At 55.9% G+C, this 19,580-nt stretch overlaps 1 protein-coding gene across 3 annotated transcripts; it reads right to left on the reverse strand.

The window, feature by feature from the left end:
- Positions 1-295: 295 nt before the first annotated feature.
- Positions 296-18,197, reverse strand: ELAVL3 (ELAV like RNA binding protein 3). Of its 3 annotated transcripts, none has more exons than XM_059160058.1 (7): positions 17,781-18,197; positions 10,742-10,958; positions 10,312-10,415; positions 6,841-6,994; positions 6,460-6,685; positions 5,501-5,539; positions 296-4,033 (listed from the first exon to the last, which is right to left on the reverse strand). In XM_059160058.1, exons 1-7 carry the CDS (start codon positions 17,787-17,789, stop codon positions 3,682-3,684), a joined length of 1,101 nt encoding a protein of 366 aa, XP_059016041.1. In that variant the 5' UTR covers positions 17,790-18,197; the 3' UTR covers positions 296-3,681. The 3 variants fall into 3 exon arrangements, with proteins under 3 accessions (XP_059016041.1, XP_059016042.1, XP_059016040.1); XM_059160059.1 differs by having other exon boundaries at positions 296-4,012; positions 10,742-10,961; XM_059160057.1 differs by having other exon boundaries at positions 10,742-10,961.
- Between the last annotated feature and the right edge of the window lie 1,383 nt (positions 18,198-19,580).

A 19,580-nucleotide genomic window follows, 5' to 3' on the forward strand; every position in this document is an offset into this window, starting at 1 on the left:
GGCTGGTGCCACAGCTGGGCTCTCATCAGAGCCTGATCGACATCTGAGCTGCTCCCTGCGCCATGGAGCAAAGCCCAGCACCACAGGGCAGATGGATCCCAGGCCACTGACCTCTGGGTTCTTGCCTGCACCCATTTCCCACCCACCCCGAGTCCCAGGTGTGTCCTCGGGGAGCCCCGGGGCTCCACGTGACAGCCGGGCCCAGCAGCCTAGGTGGCTAGTGTGGCGACCGCACAGCCCCAGCCGAGGAGAGATGCAGTGCTCCCCACCCGCCAGCACACACACAGCCGAGGCGTTAAGATTCTGAACTTTTATTTTCTGGCATGAAAAGTACAAATAATTAAACAATTCCATGTAAAAGTCTGTTACCGCGGCCAGGCCTGTAATCCCGGTAATAAATAGTCTAAACGCAACGCAAAGTGTTCTTGTTGGGTTTTGGGTTTTTGTGATTTTTTTTTTTTCTTTTTCTTTCTTTTTTTTCTTTTTTTCTTTCTTTTTTCTTTTTTTTTTTTTTTTACAGTTCTTTATCACCTCCAACATGGACTCTGTCGTGATTTGAAACCTTCTGAATAAATAACAAGATGAAGGGAGGGGCTGGAGGGGCTGAGCCCCCATCCCACGGGCCCTGCCCCTGACCCCCAGGGATGTGGAAGACCCCCGGCCCCCCCTCTACCCCAGCCCCTGGGGTGAGGGGCTGGCCTCTGGAGAGGGGGCCTTGCTGGGCTGAGTTCTGTGTTTTAGAAAAAGAAGTCCCCTCCCAGACTCAGGGGTGTCAGGGGCCTAGGCCTCAGTGTGGGGGGGGTGTGGGGAGGTGCCCCCTCTGCAGAGCCCGGCTGCCCCCGGGAAGGGGACAAACCCAGCCCTTATTGCTCACAGACGCCTCCTGCACGCTGCCCACGTGTGCACACGTGTCCCTGCGCTCGGAGGGCGGAGGGGAGAGAGCCCCAAAAAACAGCAGAGGGAGGGGGTGGACCCGCTGGGGGGTGCGTGCCCTGCTGGAGGGGAGCTGGGAGGTCGGGAAGGACTTAAAAACCACAAGAATAAATAGGTTCGTGTATCAAGAACAAGCTAGGGTTTTCACCAGCTAAATAGGACTGAAAAAATTCTCAAGACGAGCAAAAATAATCCCATTAAGACCCCGGACATCGCTGGCCGCGGGGACCGCCCCACAGAGCACGCGCCCCCCTGGGCGCCGCTCAGCTACCATTACTGTTATTAATAATTATTATTACTTTAATGATTCCACTTCCCCTTTTATAAATAAATTAGGCATAACCACGTCTCAGCAAAACTTAAAGAAACAAAGAGAACATCGTGGTTCCTTTAAACTTGCAAACTGGATGAAGAAACAGAAATATACACAAACGTCCTTACAGGGCAACGAGGAGAATAAATAGTTAACAGAGCAATAAGTTAAAACTACAAGAAGCTAAATTCGGCAAAAAAGTACAAGAAAGTTAACTGGTGCCAGTTTATGTCTTTTTTTTTTTTCTTTTTTTTTTTAAATCTCTTCTCTGTTTTTTTTTTCTTCCTTTTTTTGTCGCTTTTTTCCTCTTCTGTTTGTGTTTTTTTTTTTTTTTGTCACTTTTTTGATTTTTTTTTTTCTTTTTGTTCCTTGCAGCAGAAGCTCCACAGACGTTTACTAACAAACACCGGGAGGGGTCGGGGAGAGAGAGCTGGGCAGTCAGATGGGGCCATGGCCAGACACCAAGCGCAGGGACACCGGAGAAAGGGCGACTGAACTCAGGGTTTGCAATTCTCAGTTCCGACTGGGCCCGCTGCGGGGGGTAGGGGGCTGCGAGGGCTCCCAGGGGCTCCGGCCTTCGGCTTCTGTTGGAATTTTTTCTTTCTTTTTCTTTCTTTTTTTCTTTTCTTTCTTTTTTTTTTTTTTCTTTTTTTCTTTTTTTAATAAAGAATGAAAACTAGGGGAATGGAAAGTGTCTGGACTTTCCAGACAGAAGCCGGGGCTGGGGCTTGGGATGGGCGCTGCATCCCCGGCCCTCAGGAGTTTGGAAAGACGGAAAAACCCAACAAACTGAAAGGGGGTGACAAGTGGTGGGGGAGAAGGGAATTCGGGGCTGGGCCCCTGGGCCTGGCCACCGCAGGGTGAAGGTGGGGGCCTGGAGGGAACAGCGGGTACTTCCTGCTGGGGAGGCCTTGGGGAGGGAGAAGGCTCAGGGCCCAGCCTCCCCCCTCAGCCTCTGGGCCAGGGCCTCGGCCCAGGGAGGTTCAGCCCCGGGGACAGGGGGTCCTTTGGCCTCAAGTGTTTGGGGGGGGGGGGCTGCCTCCAGCCCACCATGACGCCAAAAGTGAAACGAGGTATCGTGTGTTTGGATGCATGGATGTTGTGTGTGCACGCCTGTGTTCGTGGGCGGCAGGGACCACTATGAGCCAGGAGAGAGCTCTGAAGAGAACCTGGGGCCGGGCTGAGCGGGGCCACGCGTCCAGAGGAGACCCAGGCGGCCTAGCTGGAGGAAGCAGACTGGGCCAGGCTCTGGGCCACGACCTCTCACCTGGGCCTGAGGGATGCTATGGGCGTGTTGGTGTCTCCTGGGTGTTGTATCTCTATCTCCATGACGGGGTGTCTAGGTTTGTGTGTCTGCACGTATCTATCTCTGCTCTCACGTGTCCACGTGGAAATGTTCGCCTTCCGCACCCACCTGTGGCCGCATTTGCCCATGACAGTGTTTTTGACCGTGGCCACGTTTGTGGAGCCCCCCCGCTTCGGTCTCCTGTGATTATCTGTGTGTGTGTCTGCACGTCGGGTTCTAGCCAACGAGCTCCTGAAGGTGTCCGGGGCGTGTCTCTGGGTCTGTCAGTGCTTCTGTGTGTCTCTGTGGGGTATGTGTGTGTGTGTGTGTGTGTGTGCGCGCGTGCATGCCCCCACGGGTCTTCGTGTGGCTGTGTTTCTCTGTGTGGCCCCATGGACCCCCAGCCCCCAAGCCCTGCTCCCTACCCCTGCCCCAGTTGGTAAACATAACCTGCCAAAATATTTTCTTTTTTTTTTTTTTTGTCTTTTTTTGTGTTTTTTTTTTTCAAGTTCAAGAATCCCCAGTAAAAATTCTCCACGAGGTCTTTTTTCCCTTTTTACAAAAATAGAGTTTTTCTTCCCCTCCCACCCCCCCCTTTTTTTTTCATTTTGTTTCTGTTTCCAGCCCCTCCCCCTGCGCCTCATACTCCATCCAGCGGCTCTGGGCCAGGGATGCCCACACCCCTCCTCCGTTTCGCTTTTTTGGGGATTTTTAAACCTGTCCCCCCTCCCCTCAGGCTCATCTAGGTGTTGGGGAGGCCTGGGCAGGGGGGTCTGGGAGTGCACCCCCGGCACCCCTGCAAAGCCATCCCATGGAGGGTGGTTGAAGGTGGGGCGGGGGCACATCTCTGCTTTCTTTTTAGCCGAAAAAAGAAACAAAAACCATCGCCGTGAACAAAACCAAGACGAGAGAGTGAACAGCCCAGCCTGGGGTGGGGGCAGGAGGATGGGGTGGGGGACCCCCAGGCACCCCCCCATTCCCTGCAGACTCTCCCCCCCCACCCCGAGTGCTCACCCTGTGGCTTCCGCAGGGACGCGGGGCCCTCGTGCCGTCGGTGGTCTGCCTGCGCTGTCTCTCTCGGGGCCCCTCTCTCTCTCTCTCTCTCTCTCTCTGCTGCCCGGGGAGGGTGGGGAGGGCGGGCGGCTGTGGCTCAGGCCTTGTGCTGTTTGCTGGTCTTGAAGGACACCTGCAGCACGCGCTCGCCCAGGCGGTAGCCGTTGAGGCTGGCGATGGCCATGGCCGCTTCGTCGTAGTTGGTCATCGTGACGAAGCCAAAGCCCTTGCACTTGTTGGTGGTGAAGTCGCGGATGACCTTGACGTTGGTGACTGCCCCAAAGGGCCCGAACAGCTGCCACAGCACGCTCTCATCCGCCTCCGGCGACAGGTTGTACACGAAGATACACCAGCCAGCGCCTGCCGCACCCCCCGACAGGCCCACGCCCGCGAGGCCACTCATGCCGTCGATGGCGATGGGCGAGAACCTGGCGATGAGCGACAGGGGACTACTTTGGGGGTCACGCGGGCTCTGCCCTGACCCCCGGCATACCCCTGAGCCCCTGGGACCCCTGACGCCGTGGTGACCTCAGGCCATGTGGTGATCCCTGCGTTATCCTGACCCTGCCACGGTCTCGTGACTTTTGCCCAAGCCTCCATCCTGACCTGCAGCTGTGGCCTGAACTCTGACCTGCTCTGAACGTCAGGCCCTCACTCAGTCTTGCCAGGAGCCTCCAGCTACACCCAGACCCCCTAACCTCTGACCTTACTGGGCCCTTGGCCCTGTGGACCCTGGCCCCACTCCTGATGAACTACCCCTCCCTAGGCACATGTTCCCCCGCACGGACCGCACCCTGTCACCCCTCCCTGGCTAGAGGCCCCCCACCAAAGGCAGTGCTCATCCCAGGCGGATAGAGTGGCTGGAGGAGCCCCCCACTCTGGGACCAGGTCTCTGACTCATAAAGCGGTCTGCTGCCTTCCTCTGCCTCTTGCCAGCCTTTTCCTGCTCAAATTGTATATTTAGGATCCACTCCCCTTTCTCTGCAAGGTTTTGATCCAGCCAGAATGGCTCCCAGCGCAGCAGCACCGGGGAGGGTTTGTTGACTGACTGTCTGAGGGCCCGAGTGAATGAACAGACAGGACTGGCTCCACCCTTGTTCCTCACTGCCTCCCTACAGTCCGGGCCTCGCTCAGCTCAGAGGGGGCCCCAGCGGGGACGAACAGCTTGCTGGCTGGCACCCTGGTCACGTCCGCGGTCTCGGCAGGGTCCCTGTCACCCCCTCTCCTGCCCCCTTCACAGCCCTGTTCACTGTTCCTCTGTCTCCTGCCCCACCAGGCGGAGATAATGAATAATGATAACAATAATCACAGGAGCCGCTGCCTTTTATTGAGCGCCCACTACGTGCCAAGCGCTGTGCTCAATGCCATGTCATCTCCACGGGATACCAAGTCTGGCTGGGCCACATTGGGTCCCCAGCCCTAAGCCCAGCGCCCGGCACTCAGTGTGTGCTCAACAGCTCCCCCTGTAGTAAACACAGGGACCCTCTCGGGGGCAGGAATGTGGACAATGCCATGCGGGCCACAAGGTCCAGCCCAGACTCGGGGGTGAAAGGGGGTGTTCTGTGACCCTCAGCAAAAATCATTAGCAGTGGCAGATGGGACTCGGACAGTGTGGGAACCAGGGGGCATGGCTGTGACCGGGCCCATGGCCATGACCCCTTCCATGGGCTGGAGAGCGCCCTGGACAGGCCCTCCTGGGTTCAAATTCCATAGTAGCTCTTTCCAGGCATTTACTAGGCTTCGTAGCCTCTAACTCTCCTACTGGACACACGACTCCCTGACCCCAGACAGGGGGCAGACACAGCTAAGCTGGCAGTCCCCGGGGGGAGGTGGGGGAGCGTGGGTTCCAGCACTGGGCCAAGAGTCCGAGGAAGGACAGTGGGGAGCTGGGGGCAGCAGGGCGGGGGCACTGTTACCTCTTGACTCCGTAGGCCATGTTGAGCAAGTTATCCAGCCTGTGGAAGCAAAAAGGGTGGTCACCCGTGGCCTCTGGCCACACCCCCAGCTGTGACTCTGGCCGGCCCTGGCCTGACTGCCCTCCCCGCCCCCACCCAGCAGGCCAGCAGCCCGGCCCTGCCCCCACCCGCCTGCTCCCCGCCCGGCTGGACACCGCCTGGCACGGAACCGTGGTCACTCGGGCACTGCCTCTCGCCCGCCCTGCCTCTGCCTGGCCTGTGCCACTCGCCTGCCCCCAGCCTGAGGGGCTCAGGTCCCCAGAAGGGGAGGTTCAGGTCTCTTTGGGGGTAGTGCCTGGGCTGGGCAAGTGACAACACTTCGTGGTGCCTCAGGGTCCCTGTTTGTAAAATACAGGCACTCCTCTCCCATGAGCACACAGCATGGGACCCCAGCCCTGAGAGAGGGGGACTCCGATCAGGTGACTCTGAAGTTTTTTTTTTTTTTTTTTTTACTCTAAAATTCAAAGATTTTAGGTGCCTGGATGGCTCAGTTGGTTAAGCATCTACCTTTGGCTCAGGTCATGATCCCGGGGTCCTGGGATTGACTCCCCCCAACCCACCCCCTTTGAGCTTTCTGCTCAGCTGGGAGTCGGCTTCTCCATCTCCCTCTGCCCCTCGCCCTCCCCCGGCTTGCACTCTCTCCCTCTCTCTCTCTAATAAATCTTTACAAAAAATAAAACTCTTAATGCCGATGCCACTCATAGTGCCCTGCGTACATTGAGTGCCTGCTGTGTACAAGGGCTTGGCCTCAGCATCTGACATACTCACACATTTCCTCTTTGCTGCCCTCAGTGGCCCCAGAGTGTGGACACCCTCCCAAGGTCCCTCTGCCCTGCAGGAATGGGGTTCAGGGAGGCTGGTTGCAAGGCTTAGACCCCCCCCCCCCAGTCTGTGGGGGTCCAGGGTGCCTGGGACCTTACCGGAAGCGCTGCGTCTGATGGTGTAGGGGGCCTGCATAGCGTCGGGCTGATGACTGGTAGAGGTGAGTGAGCAGGGCCTGGCCAGTCTTCTGACTTGGGTTGTTGGCGAACTTGACCGTGATGGGCTCCGCCGCGCCCAGCGGCTTCTGCCCGTTCAGTCCTTTGATGGCCTCCTCAGCCTCGATTCTCTTGTCAAAGCGGATGAATCCCACACCCCGAGAGACGCCTGTCAGGGAGTGAGGGCGTCCTGAGGACCCTGTCCCCTGATGTGACCCCCTTTCCCACTTCTCTGCCCCCGCCGTGCCCGCCTTCTCCACTTTGGTCCCACCTCCGTGCCTTTGCCCAGTGCCCTGCCAAGTGCATCGTCCTTGGCAGCCTGACCTGTGACCTGGTCCACCAGGATGCGGGAAGTGATGATGCGGCCATACTGGGAGAAGAGCTGCTCCATTTCCTTCTGGCTCATGGTCTTGGGGAGTCCACTGACATACAGGTTAGCATCACGGATGGATGCCGAACTGGGTCTGGCATAGGACACCTGCAGGGAGGGTAAGTGGACAGAGGTGAGGGAAGACCCATTTCACAGATGGGGAGACTGAGGCCGTGTCTTGGCCACCAGCGAGCAGCAGAAGTGCCTCACCTGTTCATGCAATAAATATCTCTCAAGTCATCTCCATGGGCAGTGCTGAGGGCTTGAAGGAAGGGCCGTGGCCATGGCCATGGTTGATAATGTGGCCCAGCCTCCATAAAGGGGAAGGGAAACCTGTCACTGGGTCCCGAGGTGGACCTCGAGTCTCCCTGAGGACCTCGAGTCCCCAGCTCCTGCTCTCACACCATATATTCCGTCAACAAGACATTTTCCGCTCCTTTGGAAAGTGAGCCTGGGACTCTGGCCCTCAGGGTCACTCAGGTCTTTAGCTGCCAGCTCAATGCTGATGACTCCCAAATGTCCGTCCCTGATCCTGGGCCTGATCCCTAAGCTGCATACCTGTGTGACACCTGCCTCTGGGCACCCCCGAGGTCTCGCAGGGGATTCCACTCAGTGAGGCTGCATCTAGCTCCCAACTGTCCCCGTGGACGCCCCAGTTCAGGAGTGGTAGCTTTATCCTCCTGGGTGCTCAGGTCCCCAGCCTCCGTTGTCCCTGATGCCCGTCTTTCCCACCCACATCCAATCCACCATCGATTCCTCCTCATTACCCAGAATCCACACTTGCCCCCTACTTCCACTGCTGTGTTGTGGCCCACCACCCACCATGGCTCACCCAGGCCAGTACAGCAGCCTCTACCCTGGTCCCCACTCCCACCCTAACCTCCCGTCTCTTTCCACCACAGCTGCCAGAGGGCACCTGTGAGAAACTGAGTCAGGGCACATCCTTCCTTTGGTCAGAACCTTCTGTGGCTCCCACCTTCTCCAGAGTAAAAGTCCTTCTCACAGCCCACTAGGCCCTGAAACCTGCCCATCAGCTCACACCCTCTCTCATCTCTGCCTAGACTTTCTCTGTTTCAGCCTCACCCGTCTCCTCCGTGTTCCCCAAACACACCAGGCACACTTCTGTCTCAGGGCCTTTGCTCTGGCTGTTCCCTTCAGCCTGGAACACCCTTCCTCTCCTTTCTTCTTCCAGCCTCAGCTGAAGGGTCCTCCCTGTCCTCTTCCATCTGAATTGGGTCCTCGGCTCCTCCCCGGCCCTGTCACTCTCTCTCAGTGGTGAATTCGACACGTTTTAGTATGATCATTCGATTTGTGTCATTAATTACGGTCCAGCCCAACAATGAAACTCTCTGCAGCTGTTTTAAAAAATGGTGGACATGTATATTTATTTCCCAGAAACAGTGGTGAGTATTGTAAACAGGGGGAAAGAAAAGTCCATTTATAGAGCAGCCTGCAGTGTGAGATGTGACCCCGTCTCATTGTGTGCTTATCTGTGTCCTGGAAACACAGTCTGGGGGGGGCTACCCCAGATGCTAACAGGTTGACCCAGAGCTGGCGGGGGCCCTGGGGGGCATGAGCTTCTCTTTCCACTTATTTCTGCCACTGTCTATCCTCTGTAGCCTTCTAAATTAACCTCTGGGTAGATAAGGGTCATTGTCAAGGGCCGGGCTTTTTGTTTGGCGTGGTGAGCTGGGAGGGCATAGAACCTCATTAGAAATGACTAATTAAAAAACTAACAAAAGGCAAACATTGGGCTGGGGGGCGGGGGTCAAGGTGAAGGCGCTCCTAGGCTGGAGGTAGAGGGGTTCTAATTAACGCAATTGTGCGCACCTGGGGTCCTTCAGGAAACAACCCGAAACCCAGCAGCTGCTCCTCTCCCCAGTAATATTCATTCAAAATCACAGCCACGTACTCAATGGTTTCCACTCTGGCCCATGGGGCTGTGAGTTTTGAGGCGTGAGGGCTTGTTGATGAATCAGACTTAGGGGTGAGGGGAAGACAGGCCTGAGCTCCTGGGTGGGTGTTTGGGGTAATCAGGGCTCATTGGAGGCATTGAGTAGGACTTCTGGGGTATTTCCCATCCCCCCTACGATGGGGGCTGACCCATGTCCCTCAGCTGGGTGTGGGCTCAGCCACACCCCCTCACCAGGACAGGACAAAGGCAGAATCTGCCAGAACACCTGGTTGGGGCTGACCATACAACTGTGCCGCCCAGGCAGACACAGACACACACACACACACACAAACACACACACAGGGCCACCCCGCGCTCTGCATGGCCCCGGTGCCTAGACCAGCAGAAGGGTAACTCAGGCTACAAAGACATTCCCAGAGGCTCTGGGGGTCTTGGATAAGTACAGTTAAGAGTCACAGAACTACACCGGTCACCACCGCACAAACCCACATCCCAGACACACCCACACAGCCCCACCAGGTCACAAAGCACCCGAGCGATAAACACCACGTTCCACAGACACACAGTGACACAAAGTCTGTAATAGCCGGACTCACGTGATAACAGACACACAGTCACGGTGTCCCACAAACACAATGGCTCACAGCCCAGGGTATCGCATACACACGTTCACTCATGGCATTGCGTGCATACAGTGGCCCTCTGGATTTGTCGCTCTCATGCCCCAGCGCTTCTGAGTCTAGTTGGCCATGGAGCAACCCATCAGGTCATGACCTCATCCTCCCCCACAACGCACAATGGGGAGAGGGAGAGATTCCTGCACCTCTGTTCCCAGAGAGAACTGGGGGCCAGATGGGCACCCCCAGCTCCGCCTCCCCCAAGGTTCCAGAGCAGATTTGTGGGGCGGAGTCCAGACACCCCCAGGCGAACCTAGAGAGGGGGGTTTCCATGGCGATCCCCCTCCAGGGAATCTGGGCTAGCAGAGTCCCAGCTGCAGCTGCTGAGAGGGGAGGTCATGGGGGGGGGAGGGGCGTTGCACAAAGGTGGGGGAGGGGCTCGCCCCTAATCCCGCCCTCCCAGACCCTAATTAGGCTCCAGATGGCAGATGGGCCCCCACCCCTCCTCCATTTCCATGACAAAGGCGAGGGGGACTGCCCATCCGACCCTGGTCACTCTGCTACCGCCAATGGTATGGCTACCTCCCTGAGCTACCAGAGAATGTGCGGCTGGTATTCTGACAAATAAGGAAACAGTTTCAGAGAGGCAGAGACACTGGGCCCCCGATGCCCAGCTACGAACCCTTAGAGGAGAGTTTCAACCACTCAGGGGATGAGCCGTGGAGAAGGGCGGGTGGCAGTGGGGAAAAGGGTGTGTGGTGAGGGTGAGGGGCTGTAGGAGTTCAGTGGCAGTGACGGGGACAGTCCAAGAGGGCAGTAATACGGGCAGATTGGGGACAGTCGCAGATGGGCAGTCATGGGGGATGGGCAGCAGAGGAAACGAGAGCACTAACCTTGATGGTCTTCGTCTGCAGTTTGAGGCCGTTGAGGGTGCTGATGGCTTTGTCTGCATCGTTGGGATCAGAGTAGTTCACAAACCCGTAACCGAGGCTCTGCCCTGTGGGCAGGACCAGAATGATGACCTCCCCAGACCTACCAGTGTCCTCCCAGACCCGGTCCTGAGAGGCTGACTGTCATCACTCAAGGTTATGAGACACTGGATCCCCACCTTATTGTTCCCTGAGAGTACTACCTTGTCCCCAGGACACCTCCGATCCCCCAGAGTCCTGCCTGCCCCCATCACCCCTGAGATACCCTGCCAGGGGTCACACCTGTCTCCCCATCACACCTCAGATTCCCCAGGGTGCTACCTGCCCCCACCACACCTGTACTTCTGAGACTATCACCTCTGTCCCCTCCTTCCCCACCTGCCAGCAGCCACACCTGTGATCTTATCCCGAACCAACTTGCAGGATTCGATGTCACCAATGCTGCCAAAGAGACTCTTGAACTCATCCTGGGTCATGTTCTGGGGCAGGTAGTTGACGATGAGGTTGGTCTTGCTGTCATCAGTGGCTCCGTTTGTACCAAGGAGTGGCCCGTTGGGCAGGGCCGGGCCGGCCGGGCCCCCCGCCACCTGAGACTCCATGGCCCCGAGTATCTGCTGGAGACAACAGGCCACACCCGCTCACGGCCCAGTCCCCACACAGGCATCAGTGGGAGTGAGAGGGGCTCAGTGGTGATGGATCAGTCAAGTCTGACATGGGCTTAAACATGGAGAGAGGAGAAGTATTATTCCAATAATCCCTTCCACTCCTCCAGCATCAGGCATGTACCTTGCATGTGATTTTGCTTTCTATGTTTACTTGCTATGCTTGCTAGGTTTGCCTGTTTGTCTAAAATCAGTCTGTGCATTTCTAGAAGAAGAGATGAACACTCTTGTCTTCAGAATAAGAAATATAATACCTCCCTGACGATGTCCTGCCCTCCTCCCACCAAAGGGAATTCCTATCCCAAATGTGTTAATATTTCTTTTGTTTCATGCATAATTATCCCCCTAGACATTTATCCCCCTCCCCCAGTTTTTCCGCTGAGCTGTTTTTTATTATTATTTTTAAAATGTATTTATTTGAGAGAGAGAGAGTGAGTAGGGGCAGAGGGAGAGGAAGAGAGAGAATCTCAAGCCGACTCCCTCCCACCCAACACTGAGCCTGATGTGGGGCTCAATTCCACAACCCTGAGATCATGACCTGAGCTGAAATCAAGAGTTGGATGCCCAACCGAGTGAGCTACCCAGGAGCCCCAATTATCATGATTTTTAAAAAAGGATTTTATTTTTAAGGGGCATCTGGATGGCTCAGTTTGTTGAGTATCTGCCTTTGGTTCAGGTCATGATCCCGGGGTCCTGGGATCAAGCCTTGCATCCGACTCCCTGCTTAGCGGGGAGTCTGCTTCTCCCTCTGCCTCTCCCCCTGCTCATACTATCTCTCTCACTTACTCTCTTTCTCTCTCAAATAAAAAATAAGGGCACCTGGGTGGCTTAGTCTGTTAAGCGTCTGCCTTGGACTTGGATCATGATCCCAGGGTTCTGGGATTGAGTCCCACATGGGGGTCCCTGCTCAGTGGAGAGTCTGCTTCTCCCTTTCCTTCTGCTCGTGTTCTTTCTCTCTCTCCAAAAAATGAATAAAATCTTTTAAAAAATCAATAAAAATTAAAATAAAGTCTTTTAAAAACATATTTTAAGTAATCTCTACATCACATGTGGGGCTCAACTCACAGCCCTGAGATCAAGAGTTGTGTGCTCTGACTGAGCCAGGTAGGTGCCCCTGAGCTATTTAAATATACAACATAATAACACCAGCAAATAATGACAGCTTTATTTTTTTATCTCCAATCTACACCTGTTATTTATTTTTCTTGTCTTATTGCAGGGGCTACAGTGCAATAGTGGCTTTTTAATTCATGATGTTAAGTGAAATGCTTTAAACATTTCACAGATAAATTTGATTTTTGCTGTGGGTTTTCACTTATGAATGTTTAATTTTATTCTTATTATCCCAAGATGATTTTTTTTTTTAAAGAATGGATGTTGAATTTTATTTAACGTTTTTTCCTCCTGCATCTATTTCTTAATAATTGACATATAATATTACATTAGTTTCAGGTGTGTAACATAATGACTCAATATTTGTATGTATTGCAAAATTATCTCCACGATAAGTCTAGTCAACATCCATCACCATTCATAGTTATAATTTTTTTTCCTGTGATGAGAACCTCTAAGATCTACTTCTTTAGCAATTATCAAATAAATTCTTCATGTATTTTACATATAAGGACCACACAGAGAAGAATTTTAAGGCCACATCTGTGCTCAGCAGGAAACAGTACTGGGATTATCTGTAACGGATGTAGGAAGGTAAAGCAGCCAGCGTTTCCTTAGGTATTCTCGATGGCACGGTTGGCAGATGGGTGCCCTTACTTGAAAAATCAAATCGATTGGTAGGGTTTTCCGAAAGGGATGAATTAGGAAGGTTTAGAAGCCATATTCAGTTTCAGCAGGAGAGATCACTGTGATTGATTAGCAATGTCTTTGAGGCTACAGAATTAGGAAGTCGGCAGGTACATTTTATCTCAGCCCTCCCTGAGCCAAAACACAATACCATACTTGTTCCCAAATATTGGGCCTCCTGTGTGCCAGGCACAGTGCAAAGCCTTCTATAGGCAATGTTTATTTTTTTTTCTTATTCACAACCACCCTGAAAAGAGAGCTTAGTTTCCCCTGCCTAACAGATGCTGTGAACTAGATGGCTGTGTCCCCTCAAATTCATATGTTGAAAACTTAATCCCCAATGTGATGGTATTTGGATGTGGAACATTTGGGAGGTAATTAGGTCATGAGAGTGGAGCCCCCATGAATGGGATTCATTTCCTTATAAAAAGGGGCAATGACGGGGAGCCTGGGTGGCTCAATCAGTTAAGCGTCTGCCTTTGGCTCAGGTCATGATCCCGGGGTCCTGGGATGGAGCCCTGCGTGGGGCTGCCTGCTCGGCGGAAAGCCTGCTTCTCCCTCTCCCACTCCCCCTACTTGTGTTCCCTCTCTCATTGTCTCTCTCTCTGTTAAATAAATAGAATCTTTAAAAAAATAAAAAGGAGGGGGGACAGGATAGAAATGATCTCTCTCCACCAGGTCAGGACACAGCAAGAAGAGGTCCATCTGCAAAGCCAGGAGCAACTCCTTACTAGGAAGCAACTCAGATGGTACCTTGATCTTAGACTTCCCAGCCTCCAGAAGATTTATGAGAAATAAATGTCTGTTGTTTAAGCTCCCCAGTTTATGGCATTTTGTTAGAGCAGCCTAAGCTGACTAAGACACCAGAGGGGGAAAGTGAAGTTCAACAATGTTTTAAAAATTACTAAAGGTCACGCAGCTAATAAATGGCGAAACGGGGATTTGCACAGGAGCGTTTCTGATCGAGTGTCTGCATTTTCAGCTTCCACTGCCAACGGAAGAATAGTGCTGGCCCTAACCTTTCTCAGCTCTGTGTCCTCGGGTAGGCTTCATAATGCTCCTGGAGCTCTGCTCCACTTTGCTGCAAACTCCAAGTTATTGGCACAGTGACCCCAGGGAAGGATCTAAAACCCCACGTGGGTGCAGCTGGAAAGTATTCTGGGATCAGCTCTGCTATGGGGACAATCACAGGAAGCAGCTTGTCGTGTCTGCCATCCCTGTTTCGTAATCCCGGCTATTAATACTGGTTCTGCCCCATTGACATCTGTGGGCCAGGCACCGCACATTGCGAAGTGCTCCCAGACATCATATCATGTATTTCTCCCAGTCATCTTTACAGACAGCAACAGTCTCCATTTTATAAGTGAGGCAACCGAGCCCAGAGACGCTGAGTGATATCAATGGCAAAGTCGATCTCAAACTTGGCTATGTTGGACTCTAAAGCTGTTTTTAATGACAGAGACCAATGCATGAGGGCGGCTCTGGCACCTTACAGGTGTGTATTCTCAGGGATTATCTTAGCTCTTCTTCGAGCCTCTGCTGCCTTTCCATTTACTCTTATTAAAAGGATGGCACAGAGGGTCAACTCCCCTACGTCTCCAGTTGGCTGAGTGGCTGTCCGGGGGCTTCTGGGAGAGTTAGTTATTCTGAAGCCATATCCAGACTGAGCAGGAACACACCCCGGGGGGTTGATTAGCAATGTCTGCCACAGGCACTTGCCATCAAATGGGAATGCACGCTATAGATCCCCGTCCAGTTTCGTAAGGTTAATACTCCACTGATGGCCACGTATTGAGGCCCTGCTATGTGCCAGACAAAATCCTTTCTGTGACAATTTCTTGGCAATTCTTCCAACATCGAACATTATGGGACTCTTTCCTTCATTTACCAGAAGAGGAAACTGAATCTCAATGAAGGGTTTAGGAATTTACACAAGGCTGGGTGGCATGCAGATGGTGGATCAAGAATTCAAATCAGGAGTTTGGCCATCAGAGCCTACTTTACTAGTGACCAAAAAGGCCAATAATAGTAAAAAAAAAAAAAAAAATAATAACAAAGTGAAACTGAGCCTGTACTCTACACCTAGCCCAGGCATCATGACATTTAAACCCACTCTGTTGGCTGAGTCTATCCATTCAATTCAACGAACAATTACTGGGTACCACCACATGCTCCAACCTCCTCACTGTGTATCCGCTGACACACTGCCTTTCTGGGCCTCTGTCCCACCACTAAAGATATGGCACCAAAGTTTCCCACGCATGAAGATGGAACCGGAGTTCCCTTCCGGGCTTGGCAAACTAGAGTTCTGTGATTGGTTGATGACGTCTGCTATGGGACCCCCGCCCCCACCAAATAATTAGCAGTAACACAAAATGCTGTTTCAGGACCCAGCAGGTTGCAGCTTTGGAACCCCTACTATGTGCCAGGCACTGAGCAGGTGCAAAGGTTTCACTGACTTCCCACAACCACACTGAAAGCTGGAGGTCATCTGCTCCATTTCTCTCATGGAGAAATTGAGGGTCAGAGGGATTTGTGATTTGCCTGGGAGTGACCGGCGGCGGAGGTAGTGATGAGGTTTGACTACTGGTCTGATTATCCTAGAGCATACAGAGCCACCGCAAATGTCCTCAACTTGGATGGGGTTAAAAGGTAATTGGGATCTTGAGGCCCAGCCGACTAATCTCCCCAGCACCCCATCTCCCTCCCATCTGTGCCAGAGCTTAGCAGGATCAGTGTCGCGTTTCCTCTGCAGCTCAGCCGGCTGAGCCGCTAATAGGGATCGGATTGGTGGAGATCACACCCGCCTGGCCCCAGCCCATGGCAAACGTGTGGCCTGGGATGACTCGGGGAATCACAGGGACCTTGGAGGGCTGTTCCAGGTCAGGAGTGGAGGGGCGAAGTCAGAAGGGAGGAGGGCAGATCCAAGATGGGGAGGCAGAGATGATCCGGGAGCAATGGAACCTTTCCTCCCAGTCTCTCCAGCGTTTCCTCTGGCTCTCTCTCTCTTTTTCTCTCCCTCTTCTCCCCCTGTTTCTCTGTCCTCCTGTCCCCTCTGAACCCGTCTGTCTCCCCCTCCCTTTCTCTGCTACTCTTTCTTCAACTCTTTTGCACCATTGCACACACATATGACATACGGTTTTTGCAGGGAACACACCTGAGGTCACTTGTTCTGCAGACTCTCCTGTGACCTACCCCTTTGGCCCCTGCTGTGACCTCCTGGTCCCAGGAGCAGTGATAGATGTCTGGATACTGGCCACAATAGGGCATTGAGTGACTATACATGCTAAGGCTGGGCCACCACGTGGTGCTAATTAGGCTTCTCACTTCTGGGTCCTTCTTCCTCCATATAGGGCCCTCACTGTCTTAATTTATCCCCTTACTTTCTCCCAGCTTGTCCCCCTGGTGGACTTCCAACGAAGTGCTCTCCAGGCTTTCCAAGGCTTCAAGGCCCTTCTGTGACCTCTGACCACACCCTCGCCCCTTTGTGCATCAGTTTCCCTCTTTCAAATGAAGGAACAGATCAGAGGAATGGATGCTGGATAGCTGTGCGGGTTCTGAGGGTCCTCAGGAGGCTGCACTCCCGTTCCTGCGACTGGGTTAGCCGCCTGAGGCCCAGAGAGAGGAGGGTGCCTGCCTGAGGTCACACAGCAGGGAAGCATGGCCTCTCGGTCCTCATTTCTCCGAGCCAGGTGGGCGGGTCCCAGGGTCCCATGCAGGGAGGGAGTGCTGAGCATCCCTCCACCCACTGTGCTCGCCAAGACTCCAAGAAGAGGCCCAGAAAGAGATACAGTGCACAGAGACACACACACACAGAGACCGGAAAGACAGTAAGTACGGAAAAAGGAGGCCTGGGCGCTGGGACCAGACAAAGGACGCGCGGCGGCGCGGGGAGCGGAGTCGCGCGGCGGGGGCGGGGGTGGAGCCGGGGTGGGGCTAGGACTGGCCAGCCCCGCCCCCGGGATACGCCCGGGTTGCCGAGTGGAAATCCGAGGGCTCGGGCGAGGCCGGGCCCTGGGGGCCCAAGGGGGCGGGGTCCATATGGGCGGGGCAGGGGCGTGGTTATACAGGGCGTGGCCGGGCGTGGCCGCGGGTTCGGGAGCTGACCAGCTCGGTGGTTGCTGAAAGCATCCGGAGTGGGGCAAGCGGCGCGGGCGGGCGGGCGGGCGCTCTCAAGGTCACCCCGAGGCCCAGGGCCCTGGCGGGGTGGGGCTCCTGGCCCTGGGCTAGGAGACATCCCTGAGTTTCTTACCCCATCCCCCGTGAGGCGGGGGCCCAGGAGTCAGGAAGGCGCCCCCCCCCCCGCAGGCCCTCCTCTCCCCTCCCCCTCCCCGAAGCCTGAGGCGCCCGCGCGAGGCTACGGCCCGCTAAGAAGCTCCGAGAAACAAAGGGACGCGGCGGCAGCGGCGGCGGGCCCGCGGGGCCTCCGGGCGCGCCCCCTCCTCTCCCCTCCCCGCTTGCCGCAAGGTCGACAGGCTCGAGGACGAGACGCCCGGTTCCCCGGGCGCGGCCAGGGCCCGGGGCGCGCGATCCGACGCTACCGGCTTTCCTGAGGTTCTCAGGGACGGCTTGCCGCCTTTTCCTGGCCCAGCACCAGTGACTGGGGCCCTGTGTTTGGCTGGGCGGCCTGCGGGGTCCGGGCCTGGATGGAGAAGGCATCCTCCGCCGCTGCGGCCCCTCCCCCATCAGGCCTGCTGGAGGGGGCAATCCCGCTCCCAGGGCGCCCTAGGACGCCTATCCAAATCAGAGTTCGGCTCCCTAAGGCCTCTCAGGCCAGACTCTATGGACTCTATGCGCCCCCAGCACTCTGGGTGCGGCCCAGCCCACTCTCAGGGCCCGAGGATCGGTCCTACCCCCCCACCGGGGCCTAGCTAGGCCTGGTCCTACCCCCCCCCCCCCCGCCATCTCCGCGGAGCCTGTGCCTAACCCCTCCCCAACCAGGTTCCATCTCAGCGACAAGGGAATACCTACAGTGACCATTCTTGTGTGCCCAGCGGGCGCGGTCCGTGTTGAGGGCGGCTCCGGGGGTCGTGCACTCCTTGGGGGGCGCTCGATGCTCACGCCGGGGTCCTGCCCGGGCGGCCTCTGGCGCGGCCGCTGCAGAGGTGTAGATGAAGGCGGCGGCTCCCTCGAGGGCCGGGGACGGGCCCGAGCCCGAGGACGCGCGCGCGGATAGCCGGGCCCCGGGGTGGCCTGCGGGCGGCAGGGGATGGAAAGAGGGAGCGGACGCGGGATTGAGAACGTCCCCTGCGCGGCCCCGCGGGGCCCGGGGAGGTTGCGCTTCCTGACAGAGATCGCGGCGCTCTGCCTTTCACCGCCGCCCCTCGGCCGGGCCTGTCCGGTCCTGGGTGCTCAGTCCTCTCCCCTCGCCCGCCCTCCCTCCCACCCTCCAGCCCGCGCTGCGCGCTCCGCGCTCTGGGCCGCGCCGCCGCCGCCCCCAGCCCTTTATAGGAGCAGCTGCCAGAGCCGGCGTCCCTTATTGGCTGCGACAGCTGAGCCCCGCCTCCTCCCGGCGCCCGACGGCGCGGCAGGTGGAAGCGAGCGCGCGCTGGCTGGGACTCCGCACCCCCAGAAAGCACGCCCTAGAGGCTCGGGTTGCCAGATTCGGGCCCCTTTGCCCCGTAGACCCTGCTCCCTACATTGCCGCCCATTCTCGGGCGGGCTTTCTGCCGAAAAGACAGGGACGGGTCTCCTCCTCTGTCCAACACTCTGAGCTCTTGGAGGGAAGAGAGCGAGGAGATATCGGTGGCCCGATTGGACGAACTTCTGGAGTTGCTGTCCACCAAGAAGACTGGAAAGGGACGAGGAACCAAGATTTCTATGAGCCGAGGCCCAGGTTCCCAGATTTGGGGCAGTAGGTGTAGCCCACCAAGACCAATGGAGAAAGGTGTGTGTGTGTGGGGGGGGGTGGCAGGAGCTCTCCTCTGCCTGCGGAAAGAACTGGGACCCTGCAGCTTTTGAGTGGGCTAGGTTCAAAAGATTCGTTAGAAAGGTGGGGACTGGCATCCCACAGTGCAAGGGCACCCGGCACTTATCCAAGGGGGGGGTGAAGAAGTTTGGGTCTTAGGATTCCAGACCAAACCCACTGGCGCCTGCGGTTCCGGGAAACCACCCGGCCTTCTCAGACCCCATTAATTTTTGGTGGGTGGATCTGTTGTATAAACGTCCTGGCTTTCCGGGCTCCGGATTGGCCCGCCTGTGGAGTCACGGTTCTTCTCAGCTAGGAGGAATCTGGCTCCTCTCTTAGGCAATAGCGGCTGGCGCAGCCTCCTTCGGTGCGCAGGCTCAAGGGCACATTTACGTCGGGACCGCTATCAGGCGGGAGGAAGTGTTCTCACTAGGGCAGGGTCGCTTTCGACTGAGACTTCAGCACCACAGACAGCGGCCCGACGGTCTGGCGGAGGGCGCTGCGGGATGCTTAGCGCGGGGCCCCTAATCCAGGAGTCACAGCCTCCACCCTACCCTCGTCCCTGCACGCCCTTTTAGGTTCCAGACTGTCCAAGAATGCCATCAAACCCAGCGAGGAGAACCTAATTTGACCAATCAGAGACTGTCCTCTAGAGAACCAATTGCGGGAGGATGCCCTCGAGATTGAGCCAATGAGACAGCGCGCAGCAGAGAGCCCTGCCACGCTGATGGAGAGGACAGGCCAATCACAGTGGCCCGCGCAACCTGGGCGGTGGCGTTGCAGGTCCCTGGTGGCCCCCTCTTGGGTTTGCCTGGGCGACCTGGGCTGCTAACCCTAGAGACCCCGAACGAAGGCTTGTTCCC

This window comes from Mustela lutreola, chromosome 2 (genome assembly GCF_030435805.1).
Source record: "Mustela lutreola isolate mMusLut2 chromosome 2, mMusLut2.pri, whole genome shotgun sequence".
Taxonomy (NCBI): domain Eukaryota; kingdom Metazoa; phylum Chordata; class Mammalia; order Carnivora; family Mustelidae; genus Mustela; species Mustela lutreola.